The sequence below is a fragment of the Phyllosticta capitalensis genome, assembly GCF_038381095.1.
Source record: "Phyllosticta capitalensis strain CBS 128856 chromosome Unknown BKA78scaffold_4, whole genome shotgun sequence".
Taxonomy (NCBI): Eukaryota; Fungi; Ascomycota; class Dothideomycetes; order Botryosphaeriales; family Phyllostictaceae; genus Phyllosticta; species Phyllosticta capitalensis.
The window spans coordinates 597,562-610,421 of NW_027117442.1; the positions used below are offsets into that span (position 1 = coordinate 597,562).

General features: G+C 53.8%; 4 protein-coding genes across 4 annotated transcripts; 2 read left to right on the plus strand and 2 right to left on the minus strand.

The window, feature by feature from the left end:
• Positions 1-712: 712 nt before the first annotated feature.
• On the plus strand, positions 713-1,808 carry BKA78DRAFT_310861 (uncharacterized protein). The gene is made up of 3 exons (XM_066888161.1): positions 713-1,388; positions 1,438-1,695; positions 1,773-1,808. Exons 1-2 carry the CDS (start codon positions 943-945, stop codon positions 1,637-1,639), a joined length of 648 nt encoding a protein of 215 aa, XP_066745132.1. The 5' UTR covers positions 713-942; the 3' UTR covers positions 1,640-1,695; positions 1,773-1,808.
• Positions 1,809-4,505: 2,697 nt separating this feature from the next.
• Positions 4,506-7,802, minus strand: BKA78DRAFT_330840 (bifunctional P-450:NADPH-P450 reductase; the record flags this gene model as incomplete). The annotated part of the gene is made up of 2 exons (XM_066889822.1): positions 4,506-7,624; positions 7,682-7,802. The coding sequence occupies 2 exons, from the start codon at positions 7,800-7,802 to the stop codon at positions 4,506-4,508; spliced, it is 3,240 nt and encodes a 1,079-aa protein (XP_066745133.1).
• Positions 7,803-8,728: 926 nt separating this feature from the next.
• BKA78DRAFT_351711 (uncharacterized protein) lies at positions 8,729-10,587 on the minus strand (the record flags this gene model as incomplete). Its single annotated transcript, XM_066891228.1, has 2 exons — positions 8,729-10,362; positions 10,416-10,587. The coding sequence occupies 2 exons, from the start codon at positions 10,585-10,587 to the stop codon at positions 8,729-8,731; spliced, it is 1,806 nt and encodes a 601-aa protein (XP_066745134.1).
• Positions 10,588-10,797: 210 nt separating this feature from the next.
• On the plus strand, positions 10,798-12,364 carry BKA78DRAFT_330855 (vacuolar ATP synthase subunit H; the record flags this gene model as incomplete). Its single annotated transcript, XM_066889823.1, has 3 exons — positions 10,798-11,098; positions 11,159-11,702; positions 11,755-12,364. The coding sequence occupies 3 exons, from the start codon at positions 10,798-10,800 to the stop codon at positions 12,362-12,364; spliced, it is 1,455 nt and encodes a 484-aa protein (XP_066745135.1).
• Positions 12,365-12,860: the final 496 nt, after the last annotated feature.

A 12,860-nucleotide genomic window follows, 5' to 3' on the forward strand; every position in this document is an offset into this window, starting at 1 on the left:
GCCGGAGCCGAGGCATGTTGGCGGTCGGGAGTGTGGTTCCGCCGATTTGATTTGCGAAATTGATGGATGGCGTGTTGGATGCTCGTATCACGAGATGACGACTTGCCTTAGGCTTGATTTGAAGGCCACGTATTCTCGGGTCCGGTTTGTCGACAGGACTCTGCGCGGCATTTTGTGGTGTCATTCTTTGTTAATGGAGTGCGGGAGAAGTTCAAGTAGTGACAATCAGGAACTACCCGAACACCGACATATGATCTGGAGGCGTCTGATCAGCAGTTGAATCAACACGAAGTCGACTGCGCAATTACTGATCACGAGCAGGGTGGTCGACAGGTCAACCAGTTGCTTGGGATGATTAATCGAATTGATCAACGTGCAACTCAAACGTAGCCCCTCATTGAGTTGCTGAGTTACCGCGTTGCTGAAAATAGTAGTTAGGCGTTGAGTTTTTGTGTCCTCTGATTGACCTATCCACTGGCTTATAGTCTTTGCAGGACCTGCTCAAATATTTACTTCTCTTCGTACTCGTTGGCTGCCCCCGGCGACGGCAAAGGTATCGAAAAGGGCGGGATCAGGGAAAGCATACTTCCCTGGTTGTCACCATTTGCAGTATTCCAATCAATTCAGTTCAATCAGTTCCACAACTGATCAACTTATAGACGACTTGACTCAATTCAATTGATGTGCCAATTGAGGTAGCTGGGTTGCTTACCACCAAGTGACGGGCATCATTCGTTTTCCTAAAGCACAAAAAGGAAACAGAAGTCGTGTTCTCAGTACCTGCCGAGCCATCCATACAAACCCTCGCGACCAAACTCAAAGACCCTTGAAGAGCGAGTAGTAAATCGGCGTCAAACAGGGCGCCACGACGCGCAAATCAACATACGTCGGACCGTAAAGCTGCTCATCAAAGTAACTGGTGTCAGGGTGCGCAACTTGGCTATGCTGGTCTTTGAAGTTGACGTGCGTGCCCTTGGTGTGCGCGTGCAGCAGAACAGCTCCCGTCGCAATCTCAATGTGCTGCGTCGTGTAGCAGCGGTGAAGGGGGTCGATGTTGGCCGGAGTGAAGTCGACCACACACGCCGCCATGGGTTGGTTGTCCTGCTCCAGACAGTTTCGTCCATTGTCAGGCTGGCAAAACTCGTTGTCGTCGCAGTTGATATCGTGTGTGGCTTCGGCGCTAGTGTTGGGTATGCCGCAGGTGATGCGCACGCTCCGGTTGTTATTGATGCATTCCGCCTTTTTCGTTTTGTAGAGGCTACCAGGGGACGCGCAGTACGATGTGTGGTAGTGTTTGGCGGCGGGGTGCGCGTCATCAGGGCACACGTTTTGCTGTCTTTTCTCAAGGACGGCTCGCTCGAGGGGAGACTTTGGGTCAAGAGGCATTCCTGCGAAGTCCGTCAGAAGTGATGAGCAGAGTCGAGACCACAAGCGTACCTTGGATGAAGGGAATGAGGAGGAAGAGGTAAGCGAAAGCGAAGACGATATTGAGTGGGTTGGTCATTTTTGTGTCTGGCTCGCTTGCGATGTTCAAGAACCAACATTTGAGTCGATTCGAAGAAGCATTAATTTGTACTTCGTCAAGCAAAGATCCAGTGACAGGCCTAGATGCCTCGTCCACCAGCAGCTGTCGAAATAGAATTTCAACAGGTTCAGGCGCAGGACCCGAAAACCAGACTGCGGAAAAAGGGAGACCTAAGAAGGTTAAGAGCTAGTTGCTAAGAATCGGTAACCGGTGCAGAGATATTTCTTTGTGGAAAAATACTCCTCACAAGCTTGCCAATTGCGAACCGCCACGCCAATCCCTGTGTCCAATTTCGCCATTGTGGTCGTTTCCGTTCTCGCTACGAGGAGTCACCATAACACAGAAACTTTCGGCTTTGTTGGAGATATCATGGTATCGTTCACTCCATTGCGTGGCGGCTGGATTTCCAACTCTGCCTGAGTTCCGGTTTAGATAGGTGAAATGAAAATGCGGAGCATGCCGTGCCAAATCGTATTGGTTCCTGTCTCGTTGCCTCTTTGGAGAAATTACTATGAATGTTGAGAGTAATAGCAAGACCTGGGTAGACCTAGACCCATGAGGTATTTTGGTACCACACCTGGATCGAGGAGGTCGGATCTCCGCAGTAGGTTTTCACTAGGAGAGCGTCAATTCTCCTCAACACTCGTTAATATAGCATCCAGTTGCTTCGCGCAATCGCCTGCTGTCTTCCGCCACAAAGCCAAAGGACAGGGGGACAGACTGGGGGATCTGGGACATGAACAAAATGCATGATGAGTGAAGAAGATGAGCAGTACGACTCGGATGTGGGTAAGTCCGGCCTGGATGTTTTGTTCAATAGATGTTTTGTTCAAGTGACAAGAGAGGAAATTCGGATCGCCTGGCCTCTAAATTGAGTTCTGAAATCGTCTCTCCAATATTCTGGCAATGTACAGTCTCCAATCACGGCTTCCGGCAAAGCTTTTGCTTAATTGCGTCAAGCTTACAGCGCCGGCACCGAAGTTCCATTGGAGCGTTTTAGGGACTGCCGAGTGTGATTACGTGTCTATGGGCTGAGGAGAGTTCTGGGTCCAGGGGTAGAAAATCAGCATGCGGTCCAAAGACATGATCCTGAAGCGGATCGCAGCATATTTTCGTCCAGAAGAGAAACGTGGCAATCATATGGTTGGTCGATACCCAGACTTAACTTGCTATCTATCGAGAAATTAGCTTGGAAAAGAAAAAGTTGCGATGCTTCTACAAAAAAATGGAATACGCAACAAGCTGGGGCCCAGATCAGCAGTGTTCGTACACATTTTCAATTGGTTTTCACGGAGCATTCGTTCAACTTTACAGCAGCAGAGCTCCCGAGAGAGTCGAAGATTTTCTCGAGGGACAGTAGCATGGCCAAAATGCGCCTCGGTGAGTCGGTCTCTGTCTTGTTTGGCTTTACTCGCCCCGGTCCGTGCTGAATGGCGGATTGCCCCTTAGTCCGCGGTGAGTGGCGCAATGCACCAAGGTAACAACGCTTCCGAAGCATGTTCAGGTGTTCCAATTGCTCGTCATTATCGCATGTTTGGTGTTTTTCGTGGCGGGACGTAGCTTCTTGCCGCTCGACAAAATCGCCATCAGTGACTCCGCTCATTGTCACTTCCCGCCAGAGCTTGCGTGCAATTGATTTTGCAACCACAATCTCCGTCAGCCTCATTCGGAATTTCCGCCAGCGAAGCCTCTCATCTTGCGAGCCTGGTGTGACCATCTTGCCGACGTGGTCGCTGATTGGGCATTTGGCGCGCCGGATGGCGCAGCTGCCGCGCGGCGACAAGTCGCGTAGGTTTTGGCCTCAAGCCGACCAGAAGCAGTCAGATGCCTAAGGATAGGTTCATGGAATCGGGGACCAACCGTCATTAGAAGGTTGTGGAGTAGGTACTGTGTTTCTATAGGTCAAAACAAATCCTAATCAAGAGCAAGGGACATGAGGTTAGTAGAGGAGGATAGTTAAAGCACGTACCAGAGCTCTGGCTTTGCTTCAAAGATGTGCAGGTGCCAGTTCCACCGGGGATCTTTGTCAATGAGCCCCATCGCCGCAGTAAAGGAGTGGTTCAAAGCTAGTCTGGTGGGTGTGGCTGATTTCTGGGCGGCAAACGATAGAAACTGCCGTTGTTGCTTAATCCAACCAAGCCCCTGCGACAGATCCCAGGCTTCACTTTGCTTAGAGTTCCTGACGCGATTAGAACCCTGGACTCTGACGTCGAGAAAGCACCAGCCCTGCCAAAGTTCCAAGGTGGCATGAAACGCTGTATCTACGCGTGTCGAGCCGAGGCGGGAGGAGCTGCGGCACGAGGAAAAGCCATAATAGAAAACCAGATTAGAACAAGTGGCTTATAGCTTTTAGGACGGCTAAATTTAGATCTGGATAAAGTGGTCAGCTAGGTTTCGCTACTTTTTTCCACGTGGGGGACCTTTTGTACTTCAGCTCTCGGGCTGCCCATGCCTTTTGGATAAGGAAATTCGGAGCCTTTGCGGAAGTTCACATTCTGGAAGTCCGTGAAGCTGATTTTCGGCGGGGCTGTAGCACCATCTTGAGCGTTACTGCGGGCAGAATATCAGATGGTGGTCCACCACCGACCTATCCAAAAAGCCTCTCTTTTGACAGCTAACGCCGATCTTGATGGTGGTCCGTGTGCATTTCGCACCCCGTCGGTTGAGGAGACTGGAAAAACTTTGGATTCGAGGAATGAGGCGACGTAGTAGCTAGCGGAGCAGGTACGTTTTGAAGGCGCTCGAGCCTCAGGGCGATTACAAGCGGAATGGGTGTATAGTGGAACAGAAAGTGGAACGAAAAGACTCAGATGTGGAAGATTTGCCAGAGATGTAAAATTATGTACGTGAAAGAACTGCCAGAGGCCATGTGTGGAAGATTGGCGAGATGCAAAGAAACGGTGCGGTAGAGGACGACGAAAGACAAATCTAGCGTCGGCAGGCGCAATCAGACACGGAAAGAACCATCAACACGCTACGTCTAAGCAAACACATCGGTGGCAAAGCGCTCGCCCCTCACGCTCTCAAACCACTTCTCGACGCGCTCGACATCGACCTCCTCGCCGCCCTTCTCCTCCTTGCGCTTCTCCACCGCAATCTTGACGCACACCTCCTTGATCTCCCTGCCCACAGCCGCGCTGCCGCACACAAACAGCTTGGCTCCGCGCTCCCACAGCCCCGTCACGACCTCCCTCTCGCGCCACACGCGCTCCTGCACGTACTTGCAGTCGGCGGCGTCGGGGTGTTCGGACTGCCGGCTGTATGCGCGGTACACGGTGACGACGCCATCGGCCTCCCACTCGTCAAACGCCTCGCGATACATGTCGTCGGCGTCGCGCCCGCGGCAGCCAAAGAACAATACCGCAGGCGCCAGTTTTCTGCCCGCCGCAACTTGCGCTGCACGCTCAGCGACGAAGCCTCTGAAAGGTGCCAGACCAGCTCCTGCGCCGATCATGATGACCGGTGTGTCTTCCGGCTGCGCTGGCGGCCGGAACGCGTTGTTCGACGACGGCCGCACCGCAACGTGGAGCGCATCGCCGGGAGCCAGGCGCGTGAGGTACGAGGAAGCGACGCCGCGGTGGCGGCGCGGGGCTCCGGAAAGGGCAGGCGCGTCGAGCACGGCAAATGTGAGGGTGCAGGTTTGAGGGTTGGTGAGCGGGGACGAGGAAATGGAGTACTGGCGCAGACGCATGGGCGGCATCATGGAAAGGAAGGAAGGGAGCGGCAAAGCGATGGTAGGGTAGGTTTCTAGCAAGTCAAGGACCGAGATGCGTTTGGCGGAGACTTCGGCAGAGAAGGCGTCGCCCGAAAGATGGGCCAGCGCGGCGCGTGTTTTTGAATCCTTGGTGAGGTTGAGCAGTGTCGACACGTTGCGCTTCGAGGCTGGTTGGTCGAGCTCGATATATGCCGAGAAAAGGTCATGGGCTGAGATGGGTGCGTCGGTGGGGAGCGTTGTTGGAGTCGCGGCCGAAATCGTGATTAAGCTGTCCCAGGCAAGCCCAAAGTACCGCATCACTCTTGCGACATTTTCCTCGGGGTTCATTGGTAGCACGGCCACGTACGATCCGACAGAGTACTCCATGTCGGACGGCAGCTGGATCTCCATGTGGCGCTTCTCTGGGACACCAGGCGCGGAGAGGACTTCGTTTTTGAAAACGCGAGCTTCCTTGACGTCTTGCTTGAGGATCGACGGCCGGGGTGCCGAAACCTGGACGTTGAAGTTGTCGAGCGTTGTCGCTGCTGATGAGTCGCCAGAGCCAGAGCTCCCATACTGCTCCTTCATGGCCGTCCAAAAGACCTCGTCTTCCCATTTTTCGAAATCAGTGAAGACGTCGCCAGCTGCCGCATCAGCGGTACCCAGAACTGCAACCCTCTTGCCTCCTCTTTCCTCGAGCACACGGTCGACGAGCTTGGGGATGCGGTGGAAGGTCGTGGCCCAATCGTGATGACCACAACCAAAGACGGAGTAGTTGACGCCCTTGAGCTCGCTGCCCTTGAGATTCTCTAACCAAGCGACAAAGTGTGCCGCGTTGTCAGGGGGCTGTCCTTCGTAGGAGGCGGTGATGATGGCTACCGGATGATCCTTTGGTAGATTTTGATTCGCGCTGTCAAGCGAATCCACCGTCTTGACCTGGAATCCGTGGGATGGCGCGTCGCCCGCAAGTCTGCGAGCCAAGGCCTCGCAAGTGCCCGTGTTGGAGCCGTAGAACACGGAAAGGGGGATTCCAGACTTTTGAACTCCGTTCGGATTCGGGGTGACGGGCCGAGTAGGATTGGGCGTGCTGGCAGAGGTTCCGTTAAGGGCGTGTTCGAGAGTGGTCGGGTTGAGGCCGTGACGCAGGGTGGCCCGCATCATAAAGTCCTTGGGCTTGATGGTCAAGGTCTGCTTGAACTTGAGATTGTATTGCGGGTCGTCGAGCTGGAAGTTGAAGTTTTGCATCAGCATCGCCACCACCAACATGGCTTCTTGCCAGGCAAAAGGCCTGCCAATGCAACCCCTCATGCCGTTGCCGAACGGCTTCCAGCTGTTGGGGAACTCCTTGGTGATGCGCTCGAATTCGCCGTCCATCATGCGCTCCGGGCGCCACTCTTCTGCGTCTTCTCCCCATACAGCGGGATCGCGCTGAGCCTTGAAGAGAAGACACTGGATGGGCTCGTTTGGAAAAATTTGATACTTTCCTTGGAGCGTTGTGGGAACATCCGACTCCATTGTAAAAATTGGAGCAGTTGGGGTCAGGCGAAGAGTTTCCCTGAGGATGGAAGTGATGAATGGCAGCTGCGAGAGGTGGTCGACGTTTACCGGTCCTTGGCCAATGACACGGTCGACCTCCTGTTGGGCCTTTTGGTAGGCCTGGGGGCTTTTCAGGAGGTAGTAAAAGACGAAAGACAAGAGGCCGGAGGTGGTTTCATGACCAGCAATCAAGAATGTAATCATGTTGTCCGTGATACTCTGATCGTTGAGTCCTTCGCCGGTCTTGGGATCCCGCCCCAGAAGCATGGCGTTAAGCAAATCCTTCTTTTCGACTGGAGTCTTGCGTCGCGCGTCAATCAACTCCTGACTGGTCCTCTGCATCAGTTCGATATCTGCGTCGTACTTGGCTTGTGCCTGGCGCATCAGAGATTGCGCGATCGCCGGCCGGAGCGCCCTGTTGCCGGATTCGACCAAGAAATCACTCATCGCTTGGACGAAGGGATGCATGTCGTTGGTGTAGAATGAGTTGAAACGGAAGCCCATGGCACACAACGCAAGCGTGTCGAGAGTCAATCTCGTAAAGTCGTCCGTGACAGATATGGGATTTGCGGGACCATAGCGAGCCCACTTCATAACCAGTTGCGAGGCGATATCGTGCATCTCGTCAAACATGGAACGGATGGAGATTGGGCCAAAAGCGGGCATCAGAACGCGATGAGCGATGCCCCAGTTCTTCTCTTGCGGGCCATATGCGGTAAACAGGCCATCGTGCACACCGTTGCGCACCTGCTGAAGGGCGTTTGATACTGATTTGTGGAATCGACGCTCATCGCAGACTTCGTTCAAGAGAGCTTGGGATGAAATGTAAACTCGTGTGCTTCCCGTGATGTTGAGTCTGTATATTTGGCCTAGGAACTTGTGTTAGATCGACATTTTTTATGTGCTTCCGCTCCTTTATTACAAACCATAGGTATCTGCAAGACGGACTAATGATCCAAGAGGGAATTCGGCATCGATAGCAGTCAGATTGCCAACGAATGGCAGCCCCGGGGGCTGAGGAACGGGTACGATTTCCGACTTTTCCATGTTTTCCTCTTTTGGAGGCTCTGAAGATGTGAAGTATGAAAGCATGGCGAAGGAGGGGAGGAGCTGAAGATATATGAGGTAGAGGTCGTACGAGGTGACGAGTAATCAACCTGGCAAAGAGGAAGGTCAAAAGGAGAGAAGGCGGACCGCGGCAGCGATGTATCCGGTAGCTGTAAGGGTGTTGCAGTAGTTGAAGTAGTGACACGGAGGGATCTTCTAGAAGACGGAGCCAATCGGCTGCCAGCAAAAAGACCGGGCTTCTTTCTATGCTACGGCCGTGTTGGCGATGGGACTCGTCCACAAGGTCTTGTCACAGCGAGGCGCCCCTTACGAAGAAGTTGGGCAGTCTTTTAAGCCTGGATATACCAAGTGGCGGTAAGGCTTGCCATTGAGCCCTACGAGGCTCTGCTCGGCTGCCTAGTGACATCTGCCAGCCATATCGCAGCAAAACACCACAAGAAACAAGTCATCATGCGGAGAATGTCAGCGACGGTGGGAGATAGCCACTGAGAGGTCTCGTGCGTAAGGTGGCGCAGCGGAGCTTTGATTTGACCGACAAAAAAACGTACACCTGCTGGGCAGGCGTGCTGCGGCCTCCCCCACCAAATGGGTTCTCCCAGCAAAGAAGTTGATTTCCAAGCCGGGTATGGCTGGTTGTATCCGAAGACTGTTGGCTTATGCAGGTCGACAAAGTGGTTGATAGTTGTGTCAGGCTGAAGAGCCAAGTTGCTGACTATTGTCATCTGGCCCCCTGTTGCGCACGTCCATATCGAGCCCGTCGGCTGTAGCCGCTGTTCCGTCTCCGACCAAGCTACTCCGTCTCCGTGGAATGGACCAGTAACGTCGCTGCCGACTTTTGATACATGCCGAGGTACAAGCTGATGGTCGTGGTTCCAGAAATCGCTATACCACCTCATGCCCATCTTTCAACAGGTTTCAACGCGAACGCGGGCCTCTCTTCCTTCTACCCAAGTTCCCACAATCTTTGTTCCTGCTACCCACTCCACTTCCCTCTTCGCTGGCCCTTTTTCGGCACCATCCTCTTCCTCTTCCGAATCCCACTCTCCACTTTCTCCCAACGAGCTTTGTTCTGACAAAGCAACATCACCAGTCTCGCAAAATAGCTTGAGCTTCAGCGGCAGCAATCCAAGCTGCTTGCCAACCACCCCAAGCATGCTGTACACTGTGAAGCTGCGGGGTAGCTCGACGCTAAACTCTTTGGCCTCGCGGCCAAGGTCTGCCAGTTTTGCCTTGACCGACTCTCCAGCGTAGAATGAAAAGTTGATGAGCCTTGCCGCAAGCGAATTGGGGTTGATCCTCTCGGTCTCCTGTCGTTCCACGGCTGGTTCTCCATACTCATCGCAAAGTTCTTTGTACCGCCTGTGCGACCCAAGGATGGCCTCTTCTTGGCTTTCTGGTGCACTCGACAGTTCGATTCCAATTTGAGACAGGTAATAAGTCTCGGCATTAAGTCGTTCTTTTGCGGAAATTTTGCTAAAATTCATCGATTCCAGGCCTTTGAGACGTGCCATGGTGAGCATGTAACCATCGTCTGCCGACAGCTCCCTTCCATTCGCGGAGCGCAGATTTTCGTATAGTGGGTTGGTGGAAATGCGCAGTGATCGTAGTCCAGGAAAGACGTCGGGCAAGGCCTCAATAAAGCGCCAGTTGTCAATTGCATTGTATGCCAGGTCAACATCTTCGAGGCTCTGAGAAAAAACTGGCAACTCGGAAGCCGTTGGCGCTTGGCTATCAACTTTTGATATGGAGTTGTTCTTGAGCCTCAGGCGCTTCAAATTTGGCAGCTCGGTCAGAGCCTTGAGATCGGCCAAGGTCTGGAATTCGTTCTTCTCCAGCACAATTTCGGTCAACGTAGCAGGCAGAGACGCTCCCTCACATCTACTGAGAGCGTTGTTGGTTGCAGTCAGGGACTTGAGGCTAGGGAATCCAGAGCTTATCAAGGCAAGCTGTTTCCAGTCGAAGAGAGTATCCTCAAGACTAAGCGAAGTGACCTTGGTAAAGGCTGCCGAAAGAGATTTGTCCAGTTCAATGTCCCTGAATCGATTCCCATCGGCACGAAGCTGCGTCAGCTTTTCCAGCTGAATACTGATCGACGCAACCTCTCTCCATTCCTCGAACAGGTTCCGACTGAGGTCGAGGTCATATATCTTGGGCGAGACGTCTTTGACATCCGTAAGGTCTGCTGCTGTGATGTTGGCCTTCCCGTCCGCGGCAGCATGCTCGAGCAGCGCTGGTAGCGGTCTTGTCATGCAAAGGCAGTCAAGAATAGCTATTCGGAGCTCCTGTAGATTTGCAAACTTCTTGCGAATCTTGTCAAATCCGACTTCCTCAGCTTCTTTGCCACTGATTTTTATGACCTTGCCACGTTCATTGACCGGCACATTGGCAGGGACAGGTCCCGTGACGACAATGTCAAGATTCGGTTCGTCGACCGAATCCGAGGCATACTTCTTCTTCAGAGCTTGCACGTAGGATAGCGGCGGATCAAACGGGCGATTGGGTCTCACAAAAGAGCCTGCTGTTGGATGCTTTCGGGCGCCTATCTGATACGTCTCGCGTTAGAATGGCCAGAAACCGGGGAGACATGCATACATTCAAAGTACCTCACACCGTTGTGAGAACCATCGTGCTTCCCGCGCGTCGGGTCATCCCATTCGACGCCCAGCCAATCGCCTTTGACACCATGGATGGAACCGACAAAGCGAACCGTGCAAAGGTCACTGTTGAAAGACAAACGTTTGCCGGGGTAGAACTGGGCGGCCATGGCAGATGTCGTCGAGTCAAGTCGAGACGGGCGAGGGGCAGCGTTGGAGCTTTAATTGAAATGGGCTTGTAGCAGGGATCTCGTCATGGATTGGCCCGCGCGCACGGCCGGCCTCCACGCTCCACCGCCCAAGCTACGTCGACCTACAGCTACCGTTCCTATCCAACACCTTGCCCATATTCCACCTCGACACCTTGCTCTACCGCCGTCATGTCTTTGGATCCGCCCACCTATATCCTCTCGCTGCAGAACAACATCCGCGCCCGGCCCATCTCCTGGGAGGGAGCTGTCCGTGCCAAGACAATCACCGACACCGACCTCAAGAAGATCAAGTCGATTGACAAGGTCCGGAAAGAGCAGAGGAAGCAGACCATCGAGTCCGATACCGACAGCTTTGTGGCACTCTTGCTCGGTGGAGATGACGCGCAGGACATTTTCCAGGCTGCGGCCAAGGGCAAGCGTCAGGACATTATACAGTACATGCTGGTGCTCACCGGCGACCTGATAGATGGTGGGTGCCAGAGCTCGACACCTGCTTTATAAAGATTCAAAGCTGACACCTCCGACGCAGACATTCCATCTTTCGTAACCGCCTTGACCAAGCATCCTCGCCCGTTTGCGCCGTTCCTCCCGCTTCTGAAGCAATCCACCAACCCCGAAGACCCGATACCCCTCCTTACCTCTGCGGTGCTTTCGAGCTTGATATCCGAAGCATTAGTGTCCAACTCCAAGCAATCCAGTCAGATAGAAGAAGCGCTACCGCAGCTGTACAGCTACCTGTCTACCTTGGCCAAGAGCTCCGATGCCGGTCTCCAAGACATTGCTGTTCAGGAATACTCGGCAGTGTTGCGTACGACCAAGTCGCGATCACTGTTCTGGAAGCAGAGGAAGGAGACGCTCAATCCATTGGTGGACATTCTAAAGGCAGCGGCGGGCAACGGCAACGGCAAGGACACAGACTCGACGCTGTACGGCGGCAGCTCGAGCGCCAGCATCCGTACCAACGCGGACATTGGACTCAGCGGCGGTGTTGGGCTCCAACTGCTGTACCATGTCCTTCTCGTAATCTGGCAGCTCAGTTTCGAGGGCAAGCTTGTCGGCGACGGGTTGGACGAGTGAGTGATGACGCGCTCCCCCGCTTTACGAACAAACTAACGAATTGTACAGGGAACATGACATTGTGACCCTCTACGTCTCTCTTTTGCGCACATCGCCCAAGGAAAAGACGACCCGCTTGCTTCTGTCTACGCTCCGCAACCTCATCGACGCAAAGCCCGACACCCTCCTGCCAGCTGCAACGCTCGCGCGCCTCCCGGCACTCCTCACCTCGCTGCAATCGCGACACCTTACGGATGACGACCTCCTCGAGGACCTGTCTTCACTCCAAACGTCTCTCGAAGACTACACCAAGACGCAAACGACCTTCTCGCAATACGCAGCCGAAGTCAACAGCGGCCATCTGCGCTGGTCGCCGCCGCACCGCAACCCGGCCTTCTGGCGGGACAACGCGCGGCGCATCATCGACGACAACAACAACGAGCTGCTGAGGCAGCTGGCCGCCATCCTCGACAAGTCGTGGGACCAGGACAAGCAGGTGCTCGCCATTGCGTGCAACGACGTGGCCTGCCTGGTCAAGGAGGTGCCGGAGAAGCGCCCGGTGCTCGAGCGCGTCGGGCTCAAGTCGCGCGTCATGCAGCTCATGGCGGACAAGGACGAGACGGTCCGATGGGAGAGCCTGCGCGCTGTTGGCGAGTGGTTGAGGTATAGCTTCCAGTAGATGGATGCCTGAGGCTATTCGACGGGTGCAGATGTTGTGGTCGAGTTCGCTGAAAGAGGAAAAAGTACTAGATGCCATGCGCATCCATGCATGCAGGTAGAGAGCGGAGAGGAGGGGTCGCACGCACGCACTCTTCACCCCTTCCGATAGTGATGCATCATCTATCGGCACTTCTTCGAAAGGAAGTGATGTGGGAGAGCGTGTAGATTGTATAGTTTGGAACGTGCTTGACGTGATTTTTTTGCTGATTTCCTTTTTCTCTGTAGCAATATACATACGTCTCTTTGCTGTTTCCATCTGGCGCATCTTTGGAGAACTCGACTCTCATAAGTTCCGCAGTCTGTGACCGACGCCCTTGTTGAGGTGCTGCATGTGCCATTACACCGACCGTAGACCGCAAAAGATGAGTCAATTGGAAGGCTTTGCGCCAAAAAGCCCTGCCGCCACCCTATACCCTTTTTCGGGCTTGACATTTCTTTTGCGGCTTGATGATACC